The sequence below is a fragment of the Cannabis sativa genome, chromosome X (genome assembly GCF_029168945.1).
Source record: "Cannabis sativa cultivar Pink pepper isolate KNU-18-1 chromosome X, ASM2916894v1, whole genome shotgun sequence".
NCBI lineage: Eukaryota > Viridiplantae > Streptophyta > Magnoliopsida > Rosales > Cannabaceae > Cannabis > Cannabis sativa.
The window spans coordinates 20,893,406-20,919,573 of NC_083610.1; the positions used below are offsets into that span (position 1 = coordinate 20,893,406).

Sequence of the window (26,168 nt, forward strand, 5' to 3'; positions counted from 1 at the left end):
TTAGTATTTGAAATAATGTTTTAGTTAAATATTTTTTTCATCGTTATGTAAAGAGACAACCTGTAAAATTTTAAAAAATTTGAAAAAGTTTAACACGTTGAAAATTGTGTTTAAGTAGTGTGTTGCACGCGTGACTATTTTATTTTATATTCGTGTTAAATAGACTGTTTTAACATTATTTTTTATATGGTAAATTATTTCAAATTTTTTAAAATTTTGTAAGATATATAACGTACATAAATATAAAAAAAATTAGACTAAATTTTTTTTCTTTGTTTTATTTATATGTAGAGGAGTTGAAGGTAGAAGAGAATGACATAATTTGGAGGCTTTTCTGATTTTTTAAGTAAATTTAGTTTAGAGTGAGTAAATGATGGAGAAAGAAAGGTTGTGTTAAGTGTACAACCTATTTTTCACCTAAAAAAATCTGATTTGTAATTAATTATGTCATTTAGTGAGTTAGCGTTATAACTCATTTCAGTTATGTTAGATAATGATTTTTATTTTATTTAGGACTAAAAATTACATAGATAAACAATTTGAAGTAGATATTGATAGGTATGTTTGCTGACATTGAATTAATTAAACGGTAGGAGGGTCTTAATTTAAAGAACAAAAGTTATTATATTAAATTATATGGGACTCAATACTTAATTAAACTAATAGTGATATTTACACATAGGAAGGTGCTAGGTACCCTTTAGCATTTCTCTAATTTAAATCATGTTTAATTTGTCAAATCAGGTATTAATTAATTGGATAAAATTAATAAGAATATGATGTGCATAAGTTTTTGTACAGTTCACTTTGACATCTTTTAGTTGGAAAAATAAATACCAAAATTGAATGTGAATTAGGAAGGTTTTATTATTAAAAAATTAGTCTGAGGTTTGTAGGGTTAAGTGTCACAAATTGTATGTTTCAGATAGTATTGTCGCCAACATCTTAATTTAAATTCAAATTTTAAATCAACCACTATAAAACAAACATAGTTTGAATTATATTTTAAAAATATATGTATATGTATATAAATTATATTATATAATATATATCATAAAAACATAAAATTAAAAACTTTAATCAGGTTAGTCAAGTTAATTCAATTTAATTGAACGGGCTAGCTTAATTTTTAACCTACGCAATATATAGATTACGAGGGTTATAGTTTCATCGTGTTTTCTAGTTTATATTTTTCGTTGAATTTTTTTGGTTTGGTTTAGAAGGATTATTCAAATTTAGTAGTTTCACAAAATTTATGTACAACCCTAATTTAATATATTTAACCAAAAATCTAACTTACAATTATTTATTTATTTTTGTATATTCTCCAAATTCAATTTGAAAATAAATCAACACACAAAATACACAAACAAACAAAATAAAAATATAAACAGTAATAAGAGTGATGCTATTCATCTCGAGTAGCCCGATCCACATAGTGGATGGTGGATGGTTGGGAAGTCTCCATGAATAATTTTTTTTATTTAAGCGTTTATATATTACATTGCATAAACTGGGACTCAAACCCAGGATCTCCAACACACACGCACCCTCCTATGATCACTTGAACTAGCCTCAAGTGGTTAGGTCTCCATGAAAATTTAGTTTTCATTTATGTCCCTTACTATAATTTATAAATACATTCACTATTTGTTATTATTCACGATTCAGAAAAAAAAAAAGGAAAATATTAGGAAGGTTTTCGAGAATTAAAGAGAGAAAAAATAAATTTTCATGAGAAGCTAATAGAATTTTGAATGACAAAATTCCAACAAGAACTTCCCTTTGCTTTAAAACTCAAATTATTTGTTTTTATCAGTCTTGAATTGAAGTAGGGAAATCCTAGGATGGAAATGGGAGAGGACACTTGGTGGATGTGTTGAGGTTGGATTGATCGGGACACGTGTATGTGGGCCGAAATGCTTGTCAAGAGTTTAGGGCCGTATCTATACCAATAGATTAAAGCCCAACTATTACGAAAATGATTAGTTAATTACAATAGGGAAATTTTCATGGGCCACCTTATTTTGGCAATTATTTTCAAAAATAACGTTGTTTTTGTTATGTTAAGTTTTTGTATATATAATTGCCGTTTTTTTTGGTAATTTTCTATTTTTAGGATTAACAGTTGTGTTTATGTTTGCAGGTAATCGTGGAGGAGATGATGACGTGTCACGTCATTTTGTGTGTGATACATTATTAACGTTATTTTTGTAAAAACTTATCTAATATAGTATATTCCTAAAAAAATCCCTATTATTTATATATATAATATAATATTGGAAATTGCCAAAAACAACGTTATTTTTGAAAATAATTACCAAAATAAGGTGGCCCATGAAAATTTCCCTAAATAATATAGCATTTTCCCACTATATTAAATAATGTTATTTGTAATAAATATTTTTATAACATTTCCTACTAAATTAAATAATTTTATAATACAACTCATCAACCAAATATTATAGGGTGATTCTACAATGCATCCTTTTAAAAGGGATGTATTGATGCACCATTTACTTGTTTCGGCATTTAGAAGAATTTTTTAATCTATTTTTTTTCATATTCATATACGTTATAGCTATTTAAGATATCTTAAATTTTTTTGAGAAATTCAGAATAATTTACAATATAGAAAATAATATTCAAACAGTCTATTTTACACGCGTAAAAAATAAAATATTCACGCATGCAACACACTATTTGAACGCAGTTTTTCGCGTATTAAATTTTTCCGAATTTCTTAATACTTTGCATAATATTTTAAATAACTACAATTTACATGATTCTGAGAAAAAATTTGACTAAAAAATTATTTTGAATACTAATACAAATAAATATATATCAGTATCCCTTTTAAGGGTGTGTGTTATAGAATTTTCCAATATTATTGTAGAATAATATAATACTTAAAACATGTATAAGTAAAAGATTAAACTATTTCCCACTATCTCTATCTCACATGAAGATTGACTCTATTAAGTATAAGATAAATATTTGTTTTATTTTTTTATTTTCCACAAAGAAAAATAAAATAATTCCCATTAAAAAAAAGTTAAAATAAAATTTAAGTCCATAAAAGAAATAACCTACCCAAAAAATTGCGTGCAACGTGTATTATGGCTAGCCAGAAGTTTCACACTATGGCATTGGCAACAATTAATGGGTATAGTTGTAAATTAATTACTTAATTCTATTATATTATTTTGATGCAATGATGTGTATTAATTTTATTATTATTTTTTTAAGAGCATTGTTATGGAGTATTTGTGGTGCTTATTAGTATGGGTATTTATCAAATTATCCACACTGCACAGTTTGTATTTTTTTCAAATCGCGCGGTGTAGTACTGTTTGTAGTTTTAAATTTAATAATTGTAGTTCAAACTGTACCACATTATATATATACTAGAAAGTTACTAATTTTTACAATATAATTTTTTTATTTTTTTTAATATAAGAACATATATATGTAATACACATATATATTACATTACTTTATTAGAGATAATTTAATATAATAACTTGATAATTAGTATATGTGTTATGATGTTAAAATTTTATAGATTGATTTTTAAATTTTTATTATAATGTTCGATAATGATGGTAGTGTACACTGCTCAAACTGTACCGTACTGCACTGTATTTTTGTGGTTTTGAAATCTCACAGTGCGGTTGCGGTTTGAGAAATTACAAAAATTGCATATATGCGATTTGGTTTTAAAAAAAATATTACAACCCGCACTACCCACACCACAAATACTCCTAGTGCTTAGTACCTTTTATAGATAGCGCTCCACGATTAATTAGCGATATACTTTAAAAGTTATTTTTTTAAGTTATATGAGATCCGATATTTAATTACACTAATAGTGATATGACATCAAAGAGAGTAGTACTAGATACAAGTGCTACCATTTAGTAATTTTTTTTATTGGGCATCAATAATACTCAACACTTTTTATAAGTGTCAGATTAATTAATAATATTCTCCAAAAAATTATTTTCTTAAATTATATACAATCTAATAATTAAATTATATACAATCTAATAATTAATTACACTCAAGAGTGCACCATATCGTACTAGGCACCAAGTTTTAGCAATATTTCTCTTTAATATATATGAAGAAAGAATAAGAGTTGAGTCTGTCGGCCGAAAATGTTGACAGTTTCAAAGTCAAAAAGGAAGAGCTAATAACACAATGAAGTCAATGTTATGATATGTTAGTAAAAATAGAGAAGCAATCAAGAAATGCATGAGCATGAGTTGATGATGCACACAAAAACACATGCAGCTTTTTTCTTATTGTGCTCAAATCACATTTGGTCATTCATTTCATCTTCTTGGGCATTAACTACATTTAATAATAACTCTCTCTTTCCAAGTATTCAACACCTAATTCCATAACTAACAACTCATCTACTCACTCTTCTCTTTTCAAAGGTTTCATAAATAACAATCCATTTTGTTTTTGTTCTCTTTTGTTTTTTATTAGCTATAGGAAATATGTAGTTGTATAATTACATAAATAAATACTATAACGGTCGATTATGTTAGGCGACGATTTTTAATTGTCAGAAAATTCACATTAGTGACGGTTTTTAACCGTCGCTTATTTTACCCATTTCGTTACGGTCGTATAAGCGACGGTTATAGAAATTAACGAAAATACTTTAAACGACTGTTTAAAAACATCGGGAAAAATTATTTTTGTAGCAGTGGATCCAATTCAATCTACACAATAGTTCAAATCTAATCTAATCCAATCTACAAAAGTGAGGATTGGATCAGTTATTTTAAATTACTTATTTTTTAATATTCAATTATTTAATATTTATAAAAAAAATATATATTTTTTTTCACATAACTAGCAACAAAATGAAACAAATTATAATTATTTTATGTCTCCAACACATTAAAATAAATAACAAATAACAAATCTAAAAGAAGAAAAAAAATTATATGTATAAAGAAATGTTTACTTTTATTTTAAATTGTATGTAGAAAAAAAATTATATATAAGCATAGAATATGCATTTGATCTATTAAGTTTTGAAATATAATTGTATGTATTAAACTTTTAAATTACTATTTTCTTTACATTAAAATATTATTTGTATATATAATTTTTTAATTTTTTTATAAAAATTTGTAGATTGAATTGGATCGGTTACTTTTACATGTCAATCAACATCTAATCTGCACAAACGCGAATTTTGAATTTTACAATCCAATCCTCACAAGATGGATTTCCCATTGATTTGCTACAAAGATTGAGGACTTTGACAATTTTGTATATAGTCTTAAATGTGGGCTTAAGAGATAGAATATTTTTAAACCATATATGTCTCCAATCAAAAAATATTTATATTGTGTGACAATTTGTACAACATTTAGCTGATGACACAGCTTTCGACTATAATTGAAGCTAGTACTTTTTAAAGTGAGTGACATTTTAACTATGTATTACCGATTAAATTAACACATATTTTTTAAGATACTCCTAATTTCTTTCCTATCTACCAAACATAATGTTACTTAATCATACGATGAAATATACCAACAACAATAAGCCACCATTATTATATTACCAACAACAATGCAAGGTGACCATATTTTAATTAAAATTAATAAAACTTGTAATAAAAGGAAAAATTACCCAAAACAGCAACATACAAAAAAGGGTACTCAATTTTTTTACCAAGGCAAAAAAGTAAGTCTTTTTTTTAAACAACATTGGTATGAGGCAGTACTTATCGGTAGATAAGTATCACTCTATAATTAATTAATATTTTTTTATATATAATATTTATTAAAATAAAATAAGTGAGATCTAATAACAAGTAATGGGAATCAATAGTAAGCTAATCATTCCATTACATTTGTTTACTTGCATTATTAAAATTAGAAAAGAGAGAAGTTGATTAAATAAGGGAGAAAAGAAAGGGAGAACTTCCCCCACCAATTTTCTTAAATTAAGAAAAGTAAAAAAATAAAAAAAAATAATTAATTTTTATTATTTTTATTTTATTTTTTAATATTAAATATATAATGATAATTTTGTCCTTTAAAATATGTCTTGCAAAATAACTAACATATAATATAGTTTAACTTAAAAGGGCAATTTAGTCAATTTAAGCATTCCGATTACGTTTCCTAATAAAGTAAACAAGATAAATCACAATTATTCCATTTCTAAAAATTTTTAGTAAACAACATATTACAAATATTGATTCCGATTATTTTTCATTTATTCTATTACATTTCTCCATATAATATTTATTAAAATAAAATAAGTGAGATCTAATAATAAATTACACTAATTGTAATACACATTTCACAAAGCTATAGACACCCTATTTTATCCTTTTAACATTTCTCTTTTCCAAATAGAAATTACGATGATGATATGAGATCGATATAGATCGAATAAGACAATTATATATATATATATACCTCATTAATTACCTTTTTTCAAATTTTGATTTGTTGTTGCATTGTGTTGGTATATATAAGAAAAGATATATCGATATGATATGTGCCTAACATCATAACCATCATACTTCTCTACTTTTTGTCACACCTTTTTCTCATTCTTATATATATTTATATTATATATCATATATATATTACTAATCCATATCAGGCCACCTCTTCAATAAGGAATAAAGGGAGCAAAAGGAAAAAGAAGAAGCTTAATTAAATTAAATTAACCATAATTACAGGACTTTCATGGTGGTCTCCCCCTCCTCCCTAATTGACACCTACATTTTCTAATATATAAATTAGTTGTTATTTTGCATGGCATCATTACTAAGCTTATTAGAATATTTACATTAATTACTACCCATATTATATATCAATTTCTAGCTATTATATGACCTATTATATAGGAAAAAAAATTATGTATATTGAACATATATTTTAACTTCTTGATCTGTAAAGATGATAAACTTATTTGGCAGTTATCATTGTGATAGTTTAACTCATTATTTTACTCTGAGTTGTACAATTTTTTTTTTTAAAAAAATGTAGTAATTAATTTATTAATTGTACTTTAAAAAAAAAAGTTTATTAATGTACTAATCTTAATTGGTTTATTCTAATATTAATGAAAATGGGGGTAAGAATCTTATCATCACATCCAATAAATTGATGACCCTATATTATATATATGTGAGGATGTGACTATATAATATATGCAATGCATACACATTATATATATTTTTAATATAATTTAATAAATACTTCTACATAATTCCTTAAACTTTAGAGCTTTGGAGAGTACATATTAATTAAGCATGCATGATATATATATACATAAATTATAAAATAGAGCCCACCTTTACCACTATTCATAATTGAAGCAGCTGGTTGTGTACTAACAGTACCTATAGCTATGTATAAAAATTTGTCCTCAAAATATATAGGAAGAATATTAAGAAGATTTTATTTTTAGTGGGGAAATTAAAGAAAAAAACGAACGTCATTGATTCTCTGTTTTTGGTTGACTATTAATACATATATATATATTAGTTACTAGTTACTACTGTAGAGTTAAAAACATTGGTAAGATGATTATTTGAAAAGGTAATGATTATGTACAAGAAATGTTTATCAACCCCATGTGTGCTGCTTATATAAATTTCCTCTTTACTTTGATGATATGCCTTAACTTTTCCATTGATTTAGCCATTTTCACCTATCATTTCTCATTTCTCATTTCTCATTTCTCAACCTACGTCATTGTTGAGGACCCTAAAAAGTTGGTCACCCTGTTCAAGATCCTACCTACAAATCCAAATTATACAAATAAATTATGTTTCACAAAATTAAATAATATATAAAAGAAAAATAAAAACCCCACTATATATATTTGAGATTATTAGTCTCTTCATTCACTTGTACAATATTTTGATACATAATTTTACATTTGTTTGATTTATATATTTTGAAGATAACTTAAATTTTAGACCAAAAATATTTTTACAAAGAATTATCAAAATTAGGCTGAATTATTATATAAAAAAGTCATTGTGCTAAATATATTTCATATTTTAATTTTTTGATCTTGGTTTCTATTGTATTGCACTTTGCTTTTGTTGATTAAGTGATTAATTATGGTTAGATCAACTCAATTATTTTTAAATATTATTGATTGATTAAAAGATAAATATGAAAAACAAAATTTACTTCCTTTATATGTGTTTGAAAAAAAAAATTTTTTTTTTTCTTTTTTAACTAGAAAAAAATTACGTGGTACAAATTTTTTCTTTATTAATCTTCATTTTTTTTTTGATAATTATGGACATCACGTGCTAGTTATATTATCTCAATAGTTCCCATCAAATACAAGATAGTATCAACATTAAGCTAGGTTTCACATGGATCATGCATAATCATCCCTTTTGTGAAAAGTTTTGTGATAAATTTCAAACTCTTATACTTAAGTAATAGATTATTTTTTTTAAAAAAAAAAAAAATTGCTGTCTCTGAATTAGTCTATCCTCTTTATGCCTACTAATTATTTTACAACATATTATTTATACTTTTTTTTAAATAAATTAATTTAGTTTAGAGTTTGTTAACAAATTTATTATATGTTAAATAAGTTTAAATTATATTTACTAAAATAATTACTGAGAGTGAAAACACACTAATTTAAAAAAAGTTAATTAAGATTTTTGCCCCCTGAACTTTGATATGTACTAAATTATGTTCTTAAATTTTTAAGGTTATTAAAAATGTAACCTGAATTATTAAAATTGTTGGATTTAAAGACTTTTTTCTAATTTTAGTAAAAAAATCTAACATGGATGAAAATTTAGGAGCATATAATTTGATAGATATCAAAATTTGAGAAACTTAATTTAATACATAAACAATTAATGAAAGATTAATTTTTTTTTTGTTAAAAAAAGATACCAATAAAAAAAGTCTTTACCCCTAAACCACACAACACGTGGTTGAGAAAAAAAAAAAAATTGATATATATATGAAACTACAACTACTCGTGCCATGTTAGACAACTTTATTTACTCTTTTGTTTTTATGTCTTCTCTTTCTTTTTTCTTTCACTTTCATACCATTAATAATGCAACCAAAATTCTCTATAATCTTGTTATTCTTCTTCTAATCAAATTTGGTGGCGAGAAGTGTTAATATATAAATAAAGTATTAATTAATTAGTACAATATTCCACATATAAAAATCATTAAATTAATAGAAGTTGTTAACATTTCAATTTTTATAGTAATTTACAAAAGTAAGACATCAATAAACTCATGATCAAAACCAACCGAATTAATATTAATAAACACCCTTTTCATTAATCCCTATACTAACTAATTAAATCTCTTTACATATAAAACGAATTATAATTAATTAGACCAAGATGATCCAATTATAAAGTCATTAGAAGAAAAAATAAACCAAAAAAACATATATATAATTAATTAATGTATATAAATTTGAAAATTGTATGATGATGATCATAATAATAAACAAAACAATTAAATTAAAACCCAGATTAAGATAATCTGGATATATACATATAAATATCTATATATATATATTTCATGCACGTGATAAAGAACCAAAGCTCCTAGAAATCTCATGAACACCTGGATTAAACCCTAAACAACCCAACAGACCTTGCTTGTATGGCAAGAAAGTTTTCTTCTTCATTTCCTCCGACACCGCCCGATTCACCGTATAATGCAACTCGTGAGCCGAAACCGCCGGCCCTCGCCGCCTCGAACTCACCGAACCCACACTGTCCGTCGATCGAAAACTCGAATTCCTCACATCCTCCGGTGCCGGCGCCGGCGCCGGCGCCGTCGCCGGCTTTTTTGACAGAACGGCGTACTTCCGGAAAGACTCGCTCACTGAAGAAGCTCGACCTTCCGACGCGCTACGAAAGAGTAATAAGTCCTTGAGTTTCCATTTACGGTTGGCGAAGGAAATGGCGGACAAGATCGACGAGTAAGCCGATCTCGAATTGTTTGAGGTTGAATTGGGATCGGAGACTATTTTCCCGGAAAATTGATCGGAGGAATTTTCTTCCGGGTCGAACAGTAGCGCGTCGGAAACACGCATGGGGGATAAGGATCGAGTCCCTTTAATCCTGGCTGATGATCTTTCTCTCCCGCGTCCTAATTTATTTTCTGGGTTTGGTTCTCGATCTTGATTACTGTTCTTACGAGTTTCTTCAATGGCGGCAGCGAATGGGTCGAAATTCTCGTCCCTTTTTCTTCTGGGTGACATTAGTACATCTTGAACCATTTTCTTCCCCTGAGAAATTCTCGATCTCGGCGAATTAACAGAAGAATTAGGTCCCGACGAATCGTAATTTCGAGGAGGTGGTTTCAGAGGTCGAATTTTCCCACCATCGAATAATTCATCGGCCATGGATAACGAACCTTTCTCTAACTGTCCACTAAAATCAAACTCAAAATCATCATCATCATCATCATCGTTATCGTTTGTATTAATTCCTTTAGGGATTCCAGGCTTTTGTTCCCATTTAAAGGGAATATTAGTAGAAGCGGAAGAATTTCTGGGAGAAATAGAATCGGCCGAGATGAGAGAGATGTCGACGCCGTATAAGGAGGCGGCGGCAGTGGCGGTGGCGGTGGCGACGGCGACGGCGGAGACACGTGTGGGGCTGGTGGGTGCGCTGAAGAAAAAGTTTCCGAAGCGTTGAGGACTAGAGGGAGCTGTGATGTAAGGTGAGGAACAATTACTGTCGAAGTTGAATTCGGAGGCGGCGGAGGGTGGGAGTACTGTTAGTGGTGGTGGAATCATGGCCACTTCGGCCATCTCCATTGTTGGAGCTGTAAATTGGGTTTTTGAGAAATGGAGAATTGGGATATGGTGGAATAGTACGGATTTATAGAGAGAGAAAATGAGGAAGGAGAGAGGAAGAAGAGGAGTATTGAGTATTTGACTGAAGAGGTTTTAAGAGAGAGAAAGCCGCCTTTTTAAGATTTAGTAGTTTACTCTTCTTTTATGCATGTCACAATAATTATAAACATAAATAAAATAAGTGGGAGTGATATATACATAGTATTATAATTTTTTAGTTAATTTTTTTTTCTAATAATACATGTGAGAATATTTTTTATTTTTTTTTATGGTGGTATTTATTATAATTACAATAGTAATTTATGTCTGTAAATTTTTAAAATTTTTGGAATAGTTTACAGTACTAAAATAAGTTTGAAGTTTTTTTGAATACATGTACTAAATTAAAATATAAAAAACTGTCAAATTTATTTTTGACACTGTAATTTATTTGAAAAAGAAAAATTTCATATGTGATTTAAGACGTGAAGATTGATTAAGAAGTTGTAATAGAATATTATAATTAATTTTTCTTATTATATTAGTAATATATATGTAGAGAATTGTAGAAATACTGAACTCCATCAACGACCATAAATAATATGTTTTATTAATGAAATAAAATGTTTTTTTTTAATGATTTTTGTTTTTTTTTTTTAAAAAAATAGATAAATAAATTAGCTTTTGCTTGAATATTACAATTCCATTAGAAACCTGTTTTACTCTTAGCAAACCTTTAATTTGGAGGAACAAAAATATAAGAATAAGAATAGAATAAAATTAAATTTAGAATGTATAAAAAAAATTAATAAAAAAATTATAATTTTTTTTTTAATTTTGTATTGGAATAATCATTCTTTCAATATTTCAAAATAGAATATTTACTCCACCAAAATGATAAAGGGAAATTCTATAATGCACCCCTTAAAAGGGATACACCGATATATCTCTATCTGCTTTGGTATCCGAAATAATTTTTTAGTCAAATTTTTTCTCATGGTTATGTAAATTATACTTATTTAAGACATCTTGCAAAATTTTAAGAAATTTGGAAATGTTTAACAAGCCGAAAATTGCGTTCAAGTAGTGTGTTGCACGCGTGACTATTTTATTTTATACGCGTGTAAAATAGACTGTTTGAACATTGTTTTCTATATTGTAAATTATTCCAAATTTCTTAAAATTTTGTAGGATATCTCAAATAGTCATAATGTACATGAATATGAAAAAAATTAGACTAAATTTTTTTTCTGGAGGCCGAAACAAGTAGAGGGTGCATCAATACATCCATTTTAAGGGGGTGCATTGTAGAATCACCCAATGATAAAAATACTTTAAATTGCAAGCAAACATTAAAATAGAATAAAATTTGTTTCCTTTTATTTCATTCTATTTCATTACCTCCACCCAATCACTATTATAGATCTTAAATAAATGTAGAGTAATTATATATAATTTTCTTGTTGTTTTTCATATTATTTTTATAGAACACCGTAAAAATATAAAAAAGAATCATAAAATTTAAGCGTAAAAATATAAAAAATTTACAAAAAAAATAATAATTATGTAATTATCTCTTACTAATACTATATATATATTTTTTTTTGGAGAGATTGCTAATACTATATTTATTATAAGTATATATACTTTGTAGGTAACCACTTGGGGCTAGCTCAAGTGGCCATAGGTGGGTGTGTGAGTGTTGGAGGTCCTGGGTTCGAGTCCCAGGTAAAACATGATGTAATATATAAACGCTTGAATCAAAAAAAAAAAAAAAATATATACTTTGTAGGAAAGAGAACCATTAATGTACTTAAAATTACTTTGCTTCTAAGAAATGTTCTTGTTCTTCTTTTAAATGAAAGTTTGGATATGAATTTGTCCTACTTCTCAAATTTCATTAAATAATATGATTAAATATGGATAAATTAAAGACAAAATGGAAAAGGAAAAAAGAAAAAGCGTATATGTTTGTGTATAGCTTTGTTCTTTTGATAGAAAAGAAAATTCAAATGGGTGACTTCATACTTACATTTTACCGTTTGTCATATCTTATTTTGATATTTATTTAATTAATTAATAATTCTATCCACAATATTTATAAATTATAATATATCTATTTTGGCAAAAAAGAGTTACCCAACGACCCAACGACCTAAAGTCAAGTTGGGATATACCAGAATTTCGTTACTCAAAAATCAGTGTAATATTCCATCTTGCTTTTCTATTTTTCATGATTCAAATCCTTCAAACACTAGCCGTTTAGTAACGCTTTTGTTTTTTAATTTTTTAATTACAAAATAAAAGTAAAATTTTTGTTTTTAAAAAATTTATTTTTGAAAAACAAAAATACGTTCTGTAACTACTTTTGTTTTTCAATTTTAAAAACAGAAAACAAAAGTGTGGTCTGTAAATTTTATTTTTATTTTCTGATTTTATTTAAGCCGGGTCTAGGTCCGGGGTCGGATTTGAGTTCAAGTCAAAAGCTGGGTTTAGCGCCAAGGCCGTAGGGAGGTGATTTGGGTCCAGATCTTGTCGTAATCTAAAAGATTGATTCAGAAAAAAAAAAAAAAAAAAAAGCTGTTTAAAAAAATATTGAAAGTGATTCTTTTAGTTTTTAAAATTTTGATTTCTAATTATAAAATTGAAAAGTAAAAACAGTTTTATAGAACATGTTTTTGAAAAATATTTTCATTTTTCTACTTTTAAAAACAGAAAACTGATTAAAAAAGTGTTATCAAACGCCACCTAATTATTATATAAATAACCGATAACTAATTGTAATGTATCATGCTACTATGATATTATATATGACACAATAAAATACCAAATATTAAGTACGTACACTCAGCCCAAATTAGTTGTTGTTAAAGCTCTAAGAAGATAAATTGATAGATGAGAAATAGCAAACAATATTTACCATTATTCTGTTTTAATTATGGGCATTATTAGTCTATGCTGTTTCTGCTTTCGTTGAGTGAGTTCACTTTCAGATCAGATTCTTTGTAGAGACAGTTTGGTTTATACATAAATGTTTTTTTTCTAAAAAAAAAAAAATTGTTAGTTACCGAACACTCAGCCGAAAGTGTTATTATATCATGGATTATTTACACCACATACTGAAATTTTTAATTTTTTTATTTTTTTTTTACTGTGTGGCGAATTTTTTTCTTTTAAAAATACTGGGTACTATGTTCAGCTTGCATTGTTGTTTAATGATTATTTTTTAGTTATTCTGTTTTGTGTTCTATTGTTATTTTTGAAAAAAAATTCATATGGTATATTTTTTAAAAAATTAACATAAATTCTAATATTTTTGTAAGTTCCCTTATATCATTTTGCCCTTTATTTAGTAGTGCTGCGTTGCTTATGAAAAGGAAGCCCAAAATTTAAATCCTCAATGTTAAGAGAAAAAAAGACATAAAATTTATCTTTTAGAAAAACTCCCTATACTTTACTTTATAACGGGAAAAAAAAAATTATCATAAAAATGATTTCAAGTTCAATTAATTAGAGTTGTGTTAAGTCAAATAACAACAATAAATCTATAGAAGAGGATTTAAAATAATGTTATCTTTTCTTTTTTTTTTAAAAAAAAAATAAATAAATAATGTTATCTTTTTCATAAAAAAAAATAACATTATCTTATTATTCAAAAAATAAGTAATTTTTTTTTCCATTATTTGAAAAAATTTAATGTAGTTTTTTCCATAAAAATTATTTTCTTAAATTATACTTAATTTCACTAATAATTTTTTATCTTATATATTTATCTCCCAAATCCTCTTAACTTGATCATCAAAGCTAGCTTCTCCCGCTTAATGATTAAATTTATATATATTATTAATTTTATAAAATAAAAATTTGATTATAATGTTTAAATTAAAGAAACATATATATATATATAATATATATAGATCATCCCTAACAATAAGGTACTATTCGAATAAAAACAATATAGTTAATGTCTCATTCATTTACATTTATATATATTTTGATTAATGATCACCATCATTAACAGTGGCGGACCCAGAATTTAAAGTGAGGGGGGGCATAAATAAATTTAAAAATAAAATATAAAGTGTAGTTAATGGGATTTGAACCTTTCACCTCTAACCTATTTACCAACTACCTTAACCATTACACCAAGGTTACTATTATGTCTATAAATATCATCTTTTAATACAAATATATGTTGTAACTAAGTAAAATACATATACATTTTTTTCTCGATTTTTTTTTTCAGGGGGGGCCGCCCCCCCTCGCTACAATGTGGGTCCGCCCCTGCGCATCATAGATCCACACGCCTCAAATATATTAACTCAGTCACTTATAATATACACTATAAGTTTTGGAGTTTTCATCTATATAATAAATAATTTGTTATTAGAACATTTTTATTAATTTTCTAATAAATTTAATTACGTATAATGGTTTTACAATATTATAAATATACTTATAATATATATTTATTTAAAATAAAGTAAAAGTACGAATTCGATGTTTTCATCATCTTGTTATGATTGACTGAGAAACTATAATATATATAAATATATATAATATTTTTTTTTGCAAAATATATATATATATATAATATTGATGAATGGCGTAAATGTGAAAACGAACAAGTTTAGTATAAAAATGAACAATTAATTTGAGGCACGGCTCTTAATTAAGTCTTAATTAACTGTAAATTAATGATCCCATTTTATTTATTATTGAATTATTTCACAACTTGGTAGAACTTTCTCTTAGATTCGTAGATTATTATTAGATTATGCATGCATGGTTTGACAACAAAAATGAAAATAATAATAACAAAATAAAAATAGTGGCTAATTATAATATTAATATATAATTCTCCTTGCTTCTTAATTTTATTTATATATATCTTGATCTCTTGGCTTAGTTAAAAAGAAAATTCTATTAACCACGGCCAAGTGTTAGGTGTAATTATGCCAATTCAAATACGTTTAATTGTGAAATTAATTTTTTGGTGATGGACTTAGATGTACCTTGTTGATAAAGTAGATGATGCATCGTAGAATTACCCAAAATTATATTCATGGGTGTAATTTGTGTTTTTTAAATTCTTGCTTTTGTGTTATATTTTTGTATTTATCAGGTTGCTAGAATCGTACTGTATTTAAGTTTATATTTTTTGTGTCATGCTTAAATTTATATTTTTTGTATTAGATCTAAATTTATATTTTTTTCGAGTCGTATTTGTATTTTTTTGAATTAATACTAATATCGTGCCAAAGTGAAAAACCCCACTTGAATATAGGGTAAATACCATTTTGGACCCTCTGTTTTACAAAAGTTATCAATTGGACTCTGTGTTTTGTTAAATGACAAAATGAATCCTGTATTTTCTAAAATAGTACAAATAGGACCCTAAATTAATTTTTTTGTCAAAATAAAGTTTAATTATAATCTGATCTAAAAGTACTATGACAAAACTGTTTACATTTTTTGTATCTGTTCGTATTAAGCATTGTCTTCAAGTTGGTTGTATTAAAAAAAAAGTTGTCAAAAATTAAGCTCAGGGTCTTATTTTTAATATTTTAGAAAATACAGGGTCTATTTTGTCATTTAACAAAACACAGGGTCCAATCTGTAACTTTTACAAAACACAGAGTCCAAAATAATATTTACCCTTGAATATATATATAAATTTGTCCTTATTTGAAATGATCTCTGTCATTGGGTTTGTAGTGGTTGGTTCCTCTACTTCTTATTTACACAAAAACATGAAGGTTGAGAATCTACAATATCATCAAGGTTGTTCTTTTTTTAAAAGATGAATAAGAAGACTTTATTACATATATCATTAAGATTGATAATGAATATTTGTATGAAAAAATAAAATCATGGGGATGTGTGTGGCAAAAGTGGAAGAAATTCCTTGAACGTTAATAAAGCACTCACTCATTGCCTTTGTTCGAATTTTGAAATTATAACACTCACTCAATTACTTACACGTTTGGGGGCCTAATAACTAATTATTTTCGCCCATACCCAATACTTCATTTGTCTTTTTGGATCAAAAAAGAAAATAGTTCTTGTCTTATTTTTTTTCTACCAAGTTCCTTTTGTCTTATTTGTTTCTGTTTTGTTTGTTTTATTTTCCTTTGAAAAGAATAAAAGATAGTATTATAATTCCCAATATCAGCTAAATACAATATTCTTTAACCACAAAGGAAATGACCCATCCTCTTACACAAAAAGAGTATAGGTAAGGGCATAGGCGGACCCACATTGTAGCGAGGGGGGGCAGTCGCCCCCCCTGAAAAAAAAAATCGAGAAAAAAATGTATATGTATTTTAATTAGTTACAACATATATTTGTATTAAAAGATGATATTTATAGACATAATAGTAACCTTGGTGTAATGGTTAAGGTAGTTGGTAAATAGGTTAGAGGGTAAAGGTTCAAACCCCACTAACTACACTTTATATTTTCTTTTTAAATTTATTTACGCCCCCCCTCACTTTAAATTCTGGGTCCGCCACTGGGTAAGGGTGTCAAAGATTTCGACATGGCACACGAATATGAACACACGAATTTTACGGAATTAGGGGTCGAGAAAATTAGACGCAGGTCGAAAACAAGTTAATACAATTTGACATGAAATAAAAATAAGTCAAATACAATACGCTCAGCTTAACACGTTTGACATAGGTTTTTAAATAAAATAAAATAAAAAATTATTAATAATAATATAATTATATAAAAATATATATTTAGTGATTCAATGTTAAAGTTAAAAACTTTTAAATTTAATTTTTTTTTTAAAAAATGAAAAATGTTTTAAAAAATTAATTTTTATTATATATATATAAAAAAATATATATACATAAATAAATGTATGTAAGTTTTTTAATGGAACCTAAATTTATCATTTTCTCTACAACTCAAGCTTCGATAATAGCAAAATGAGTCAAAATAGGTGAACACGAGCACGACATGATACTTAACGGGTTGGTTTAAGGTTGAGAAAATTAGACACGAGTCAAAAATAGGTCGACACGCCTGACACAAAATATAGAAACGGGTCACATAAAATAAAACACGAACACGACACGATGACACGTTTTGTCACTCCTATGTATAGGGAAAGAAAAAGTAAAACTAGTGTTTGATAACACTTTTATTTTTTAATTTTTTAAATCACGAAAATAAAAGTCAATTTTTGTTTCTTATTTTTGAAAAACAAAAATGTGTTCTATAACTATTTTTATTTCTTAAAATTAAAAATGTAGGTTTTATAACTATTTCTTTTACGATCTGGGGTTTGAAACTCGGGATATGAGTCTGGTCTAGGTTTGAGTTCAGGTCTAGGGCCAAGTCTGACGTGTGGTGTCTGAGTATGGGGATGTGTCTAGGGTTTGGGGTTTGGGGTCGTGGTCTGGCACCGAGGTCCAGGTTCGAGATTCAAGTCTTTGGTCAGGGCTGGGGTCTGGGGGTTCCAAGGTTTGGGCCTAGGCTCCAGGTCGAGTGTCCGGATCCAAAGTTGATGCTCCGATCCAACTACCAAGTGCGGGTCCAAGGTCCAAAATCAAATACAGGCCCAGAGTCGAAGTCAGGATCCTATATTATATATTATATTAAATGTATATAGTATGATAATAATATAGTCTTTTATATAATTTTTAAAATTTTGTATAATATATAGTGTAAAAATATATCATTTTGAAGCATACGTGTAATAAGTTGTTGATATTCATTTTCGGCAATCATTATTTAAAATTTTACAGAAACTAATTAAATTGAAGATCATAAATAATTACAGTGTATATTGTTAACAATCAAGCTAGAGTAAACTTTTTAAGTGGGGCAAAAAAATTGACAAACTATAAATTTTTAAGAAAATTGAGAGAAAAAATTTAAGACAGATTTTTTTCAACAAGAGAGCCTATGTCACTCTTTAGGTAAGTGTTGACGACGTATATTGTGATATAAAAAATACATATAACTTTTCTTATCAAATACTACCCTCTAAAAAATAAAAAAAAATAAATATAATTTTTGCTTCCGAATTTTTGACAATTATATGATTTTGCTCTTGAATTATCATTATTTTTTTAAAAAAAAATACCTGTCGAAGATTAAAAATAAGTCGCATTTCACTCATTTTTGCAAATCGTTTTCTCATGTAAGACTAATTTATGGCTAATTTACTGTAATTCAAGAATTCGTGTAAAAAATAATTACATAAATAGATCTAATGATAAAATTTGAGATTGTATATTTGTAATTTTAGAATTAACTTTTGAATGTATAAAGTCATAATACTTAGTTCTAGCTAGCTTAAATTAGTTAAAAAAGACTATGGTAGTGTGTGTAATTTGCAGTCATATCAATCTTTTTTTTATTCAAAAAAAAAAAAAAACCTAAAGTATAAGTTCCATATAAAAATATATAACTTAAAAGTTACTCTTTGATAATTAAGAAAATATGTGTTTGAAATAGAACACCATTACAAACCTAACCAGGTTCTGTTTTCCTTCAATATGAACATTTTCTACTTAATATTATATAATAATATAAATGCAATTATTTACAAGATGTATGTGCTCTTAAATGTCATTAGCCAACTCAATATATATTAATTTCACTTTTCTGACAATTAAACTATCATATAATTGTGTTATGTCAACTGCATTCTCTTATTACTTGCAACTCTATATATATAGCTCTATAATACTAATCAATATATATATATACTATAGTCTATTTTGGACCTCTCCTTTAACATGGACTAAGTTTTTATTTGCAGTGTCAAAATTAGTTATATATACTATATATTAATATTAATACTATAGTAATATTACAATTCGCACGTGATGACAAAATCTAATTAGACTGGTGTTTTTTTAATTAATTATATTAAAAAAACGATATACACTTGTATATATATATATAAAGCATGTGACAAATTGAATTGTGTTTCTTCAGGAAACTGAGATTTTTATGTATAATTAATAGTGATCCACTTGCAGATATATTGAATTAAATTATATGCCGTTGTTGTGGTGATTTATATATATATAGTCAATAATTTTACGTCCATATATAGTTTGACCAATAATCCTATTTGTTCAGCACTATTTTTACTTTACATATCTAATTAGTATTTTGAAACCAAAAATACTAAAAAGCAAACTATATTTATTATATAATATATACAAGTCGATATATTTTTTCTTTTTTAATTCAAAAGAGGTTACCAAATTGTATAGATATTCTCCTAGAAGATACACTAGCTAAGGTTGACTTTGTGTACAACAGGAACACAAAAAATTTCATTTTATGGCTGTTTTTTATTTTGTGTTGACAAAAATTTTAATATCAACGCCAATTTTACTTATTTTTTTTGTCAGCAAATTTTTGCGCTGATAATGCAATATTTAATTTTTAACAACGCAAAAATATGCTAACTAAAATCTTGTTTCTTGTAATTCAATAGCATAAATATACAGAGTTTTGTTTCAGCATTAAGAATATTGATAACAAAATATGTATTACATACATACAATGATTTGACAATTTTATTTTTTCCAAATGACATTTATGAATTAACATATTAGATAAATATGTGTCACATTTGTATATATACATATCATTATTTGTACATGGTGTTTGGCATTATTTTTTATATTTTGTTTTCTGAAATAAGAGTAGAAAACAAATTTTGTAGTTTTCAAAACATTATACATGTTTAGTTAATGTTTTCAAAATAGAAAACAATTTTTAGATTTTTCATAAGAAAAAAAAAAAGAAAAGAGAGAGAGAGAACTCGGACATTGACCCCGCTCTCGACCCGCACCTTGCTCCTAACCCAGGCTCAAGATCCAGATGTTAGCTCTAGCACTAGACATCAATCTCAAACTCAAACCACGGTCCCGACCCAGAATCAGACCACGACCTCAGCCCCAGACCCCTGACCTCGGTCTCGACCCTAGACCCCAGCTTCAGTCCCTACCCTAGGGCTAATGATGAGAAAATAGGTATGTGAAAGAAAATATAAATGTTGTCACCATATAAGCAACATATAGAGGCAAGATAAGAAGGGGTCATAGGAAGCCCCCAAATATTTTAGGTGTTCTCTAGGAAAAATATAATCGATGTTATAATGACAAGTGTGATTTGGCCCCAGAGTAGGACGGGACAAGAAGGATTTTCCTGTTAAGGGTAGTCTTGGATAAGTTCACCAGCAAGGATATCCAATCCTCCAGGCGACTTAGCCATCTGAGATCAAGTAACCTTCAACTGGTCCTAGATGTTGCTAACGTATAACGCATACTGAAAAAGTACAGTATGCATGGATTTTCCACTTGCCTAAAATAGAAGGACATTGTAACTTATTCCCTCTGTATGAAGGCGAGACCTTTAGGAAATCATAATAAACATGAGGATACAAACACTCACTACTTTGAAACTCACATTTCCAATACAAAAATAGGCAGCTCGTTCTTGTACCTGTCATGTCGCAGAAAATAAGTAAAATCAACCATCACCTACTACCCTATTTGGGCCAGCCCAATAGGCTGAATATTATGTACCTTATTTCTTAGTTAATTGTGAAACGCCCCATTAGAGAGCTAATCTCAATTAATTAACCAATTGGGTCTTGCTAATCACGTCAACATGGTAAAAGAGATCTCCCTTTTTCAGTTTCAAGCAAAACTGCCATTGTTGTAAACCTTAACAACCATAATTATATTAACTCGTGAACTATAATTTGTTAACAACCAAACCATTTAATTATAAGAATAACCCTATAAAGAAGCATTGCAATGTCACATAGCCAACTCATATCCATTGGTGGTAGAAATAGAAGGTAGTGATTTTGAGAATATACTCTAAAGAGAGGGAAAAAAGAAACTACCAAATTACCAATATTTAGAGGAGAGATTTACACACAAAAACAAATTAATTTTCCTGTTTGAACATTATAAAAAGAATATATATTATACATTTCACATTGACAAAATTTGTTCAAAAATAATTTTCTATGTTTCTCATGTTAACTCGAACTCAAAAATACCCCAAACCCAACCGAACCCAATCCAACCCAATCAAACATAAACAAATCAACAAAAACAAAACAAAAAAACAAGAACAAAAATGAAATGAAGGACTCCCCCGTCCATTGAAAAATAAACAAAAATAATACTCGCAGACCAAAACTCTCTAAAGTATTAACGCAAATACAAGCAAAGACAATGTTGAGACACCAATTCAATCCAGCTACAAAATTCAGGATTAACTACAGATTCAGCTAAAGCAGCAGCGCTAAACCCACCCTATTTCAATCATGATTGATATTATAACTATATCTAATAAGAAACCCACTCCTCTCCTGTAAAAAGTTCATTTTACACGACGCGTATTGCTTCATCGTCTTCTGTCAAGAGGCCCCATTAGCCACAGCTGCAGTCTGCTGCTGAACTGAATATCCATATCCACCGTAACCTTGCCCTCCGTGATGCGATCCGTTCCACTGGTTACTCGAGTCTCCTCTCCACTGTTAAATTCCGTATAGTTCAAGAAAAATCAGTCATGGACTACAAAGAAAGAGATATGGGAGATATGGGAAAATCTATCATGACAACATAATTCAATTATGACACTATTTAAAGTAGATAAACTTGAGAGAAAAGATAAGGCCTATCTCTGGGAGTGAACCTTTAAACTTGGGTGAAAATAATGTTATTTTAATATGTTATAAGATTAACCCAGGAACAACATGCAAAAGAATTTTTACCTGCTTGTTTCCTGGTGTGCGGCCCCATGAAAGACGGACCGTTTGCTTGCCAATTACGGTTCCATTTAATGTCTGGATTGCACTTTCAGCACTCTTTCTGCAAATACAAACATAATGGGGGTCAGAGTCTAGTAATTTTAGAGTTACGGATGCTTGCGGCTTATAGAATTTTCATGCTGATCGAACAAAGGTGTGTTGTATTAAATAACTGCTAACCAGTAGTCATGACATAAAGATTACAAGGGTACCTATTAGCAAACTGTACAAAGCCACAAGCTTTTCCAATGGGAATTTTCACAGAGACAATTTCACCAAACTGGATAAAAGGCTGCCTGAGGTCCTCATCACTGACATCAGCATCAAGCCCACCAACGAATATCTGAAATGAATATCAGATTAGCAAATCAGAGATCATTTATAAAAGATTTACCACGGAAGACTTGGACTCACAGTTGTGTTATTTGACTCGCTGTCAGATTGAGGACTTTGGGATACCACACCATTTGAACCATGTCCACCAGCCAATACCAGAGCTAATGAAGAGAGAAAATGAAACAAAATTATTTTATCACTACAAATGAATGTCGAAACAAATATACAAGATCAGCACTTCTCAACAGTAATGACAGAGAGTTAAATAGATGTCTTTTTATTGTGATGGGGAGAAGAGCAGTTAGTGGACTAATGGGAATGAAGTTGCATAGAAAATAACATAAGCAACAAGACAAGCTAACCCAAACTATATAAAAAGACTAGTGTTTATCACCAAGTGAAGAAAGAAAAATGTACTTTGATGCATGGTATTAATTCAAAATTAATTGGAAAGGTGAACAAAAATTAACACTTGTCCAAAGATTTAGCACAAAGAACCAAAAGCAAACAAATGAACTGTTCACCTGGGATCCAATATTCTTTCCTCAGATGTATATCTACTAATATATGCATTCTCAAGTTGTGAAACCAAGAGCTAGAAGCAATAAAAATATACCTTGTGAATTATATTGTTGCTGCTGGTACCCAGATGATTTTTTGGGAGTAGCAACACCGATGCGCATGGGTCTGCTTGAACAATACACCCCATTCATTTCGGTTATGGCCCTTGTCCTCTCATTTTCATCACTAAACCTAACAAAACCATAACCCTTTGAACGACCAGTATTTGAATCAATAACAACTTTAGCAGCTTTAACTGATGAAAATCTACTAGAAAAGGTTTCCTGCAATGTTGCATCAGTCACATCTGCAGCCAAATCTCCTACGAATATAGATAAATCAGAACCAGAATCCGATCTCTTTTCACCCGCACTGAAAGTTGCCCAATTTAAGCGGAAGGGCTGCTCTGTGTTTGGCATCGATGTACCATTAAAGCTCTGCAAAACTTTCTCAGCTGCTTCACGTGAATAAAACTCCACAAAGCCATATCCCTCTGACTGGCCGGTTTGCTTGTTGCGTATAACTTTCACTGAGAAAACCTGCAAATATAAGATCAAAACTCTGAAACTTAGTACATAAACTATAAATAAAAGGTTCAAGAGAACAGCTAACTCGACACTTTCTACCATGTCCAAATAGAAAAATTAAAAGAAAACATAAACCTAATTAGAAAGCATTTCAGATAAAATACTTCTTGTGTCTATCTTCTGGATGAAGTATGGACTGTGAAAGAAGATTCACAAAATAAAATTGACATAAAAGAGTGTTAAACAACAAACAGATCTGTCATTATTTATCGTCGAATCAAAACTAAATTACTCCTGCCTCAGTCTCCTCCCCAAAATGATAATTCTATGAACACATATTTTCATCCATCTTTATAATAGCAAACCAACAAGGCTAAACAGAATTTAGAGAAACAGAAACAAGATATGTCTTCACACAAAGACCATGTGATTCTTCAAGCAAAAATCACAAAGGAAACTTAGTATCAAATTATAAATATGAATAACAGTGTCCCAAGGATATTTCTGGATCCCCTTATATCTCCTATTACTTGAAACAGTTTTTCCATGTCAAGAAAAAACTTAAACCACCTAAACAGAATCCAAACAAACTGACATGACAACAATACAACCAAGATTCATAGAATAACTAGTCAAAAAATTCTTCAATTCATTATTACTTAAAATGTCGATCTACAATTCCTGGTTAAGATTAAGTAACAATGAAGTACATTCTCAATCACAATATTACAATCAAAGCAAATCAACAAATAAGCATCTGAAAAACAAGTAAACGATCCAATAACAAAAACAAGATTCAAAAACAAAAACAAAAAAAAAAAAAGAAGTAAATTTTATACCTGACCGGTGTGAGCAAAACATCCATGGAGGTAAGTCTCATCCATCCAATGATGAAGGTCACCAACCCAGATCGTTCTGATCTCATCCTGCTTATGAGACTGCGAAAACTGTTTCTGTTGATGATAAGGATGCGGCGGTTGTTGCTGGTAATGAGGTTGTTGGTTATAAGCGGCGGCCGCCATGTAATGCTGCGGGTACATCATCATCTGTTGTTGCATCATAACCATGGCCGCCGCCGGGTACTGCATAGCCATCCATTGTTGCTGCTGCTGCTGCTGTTGTTGTTGTTGCTGAGCCCACTGTTGTTGTGGCTGCTGCTGCTGTTGTTGTTGTTGTTGTTGTTGTTGCGGCGGCTGGTGGCGAGTCAGATCCCCAGTAGCAGCGTTAGGTGTAGGCTGCTGCGCCATGAATATTGTAGCTATGTGTGTTCCTCTGGTCTGTGAATCGCGTTGAGGAGGGTAGTTTTTGGTAAATTCACTATGGTGGGCTCTGTTTGGAGAGAGAGAAAGTGAAAGAGAAAGAGAAAGAGGCTGAGTGAGTTTAAGATGGGTTATAAAGGAGGAGGAGGAGGCGAGCGAGGTATCTATCGAGAAAGAGAAAAGAGTTGTATTTTGTAGATCTTCGATTTGGGGTTTGTTTGCTTTGTGTGTTTAAATATATACATTATAATATATATTTATATAATATAATAGTTTTTCAATTTTTTTTCTTTTCATTTTTTATTAATTAATTAATATTAAAAATAAAATCTAATTAGGTTTTTTTGTCAATTTTCACACCAAATCATATTTTATGAATTTTTAGGTCGTTAAAAATTTTTTTTAAACTATTGAAATGGTTAGATTTAAGGATTTTTATTCAAGTTCATTCAATTTTACTAATATGGAGATTGTCTATATATTAAATTCTGCTCCTCGAATTTTAATATTTACTAAATCATAACTTATGAACTTTCAAAAGTATAAAAGTGTGTCTTCTAAATTTTCATCCACGTCGGACTTTGTTTAGTAAAATTTGACAAAAGTCCTTAAATTTAACAATCTTAAACCATAGTTCGGGAAGAACTTTTAACGACTTAAAAAAATTCAAGGAGCATGATTCAGTACATGTCAATGTTTAGGAGACAAAAAATTAAACTAGACTAAAATAAATTTCCCTAATTTTGATTCTTATTAAATTTTGTAATCTAAATTACTTTCATTGTAAAAAATTTCCTTTGAATAATAAAAATAAAACTATTTAAGATTA

General features: G+C 28.5%; 2 protein-coding genes across 2 annotated transcripts; both read right to left on the bottom strand.

Annotated features, from left to right (window-relative positions):
• Positions 1–9,446: 9,446 nt before the first annotated feature.
• On the bottom strand, positions 9,447–10,988 carry LOC115715948 (uncharacterized). The gene has a single exon (XM_030644658.2). It carries the CDS (start codon positions 10,827–10,829, stop codon positions 9,579–9,581), a length of 1,251 nt encoding a protein of 416 aa, XP_030500518.2. The 5' UTR covers positions 10,830–10,988; the 3' UTR covers positions 9,447–9,578.
• Positions 10,989–21,981: 10,993 nt separating this feature from the next.
• Positions 21,982–25,573, bottom strand: LOC115702910 (polyadenylate-binding protein RBP47). The gene is made up of 6 exons (XM_030630374.2): positions 24,920–25,573; positions 23,609–24,092; positions 23,071–23,153; positions 22,869–22,999; positions 22,621–22,717; positions 21,982–22,380 (listed from the first exon to the last, which is right to left on the bottom strand). The coding sequence occupies exons 1-6, from the start codon at positions 25,325–25,327 to the stop codon at positions 22,264–22,266; spliced, it is 1,320 nt and encodes a 439-aa protein (XP_030486234.2). The 5' UTR covers positions 25,328–25,573; the 3' UTR covers positions 21,982–22,263.
• Between the last annotated feature and the right edge of the window lie 595 nt (positions 25,574–26,168).

What these genes read in the sequence shown, in the direction of transcription:
- LOC115702910 (XM_030630374.2), bottom strand. Translation starts at nt 25,327, where the DNA reads ATGGCGCAGCAGCCTACACCTAACGCTGCTACTGGGGATCTGACTCGC. An exon ending in GTTTTGCTCACACCGGTCAG is followed by an intron (nt 24,093 to 24,919) that starts GTATAAAATTTA and finishes TTATATTTGCAG; the next exon opens with GTTTTCTCAGTGAAAGTTAT. An exon ending in GCGAGTCAAATAACACAACT is followed by an intron (nt 23,000 to 23,070) that starts GTGAGTCCAAGT and finishes TATTCATTTCAG; the next exon opens with ATATTCGTTGGTGGGCTTGA.
- LOC115715948 (XM_030644658.2), bottom strand. Translation starts at nt 10,829, where the DNA reads ATGGAGATGGCCGAAGTGGCCATGATTCCACCACCACTAACAGTACTC.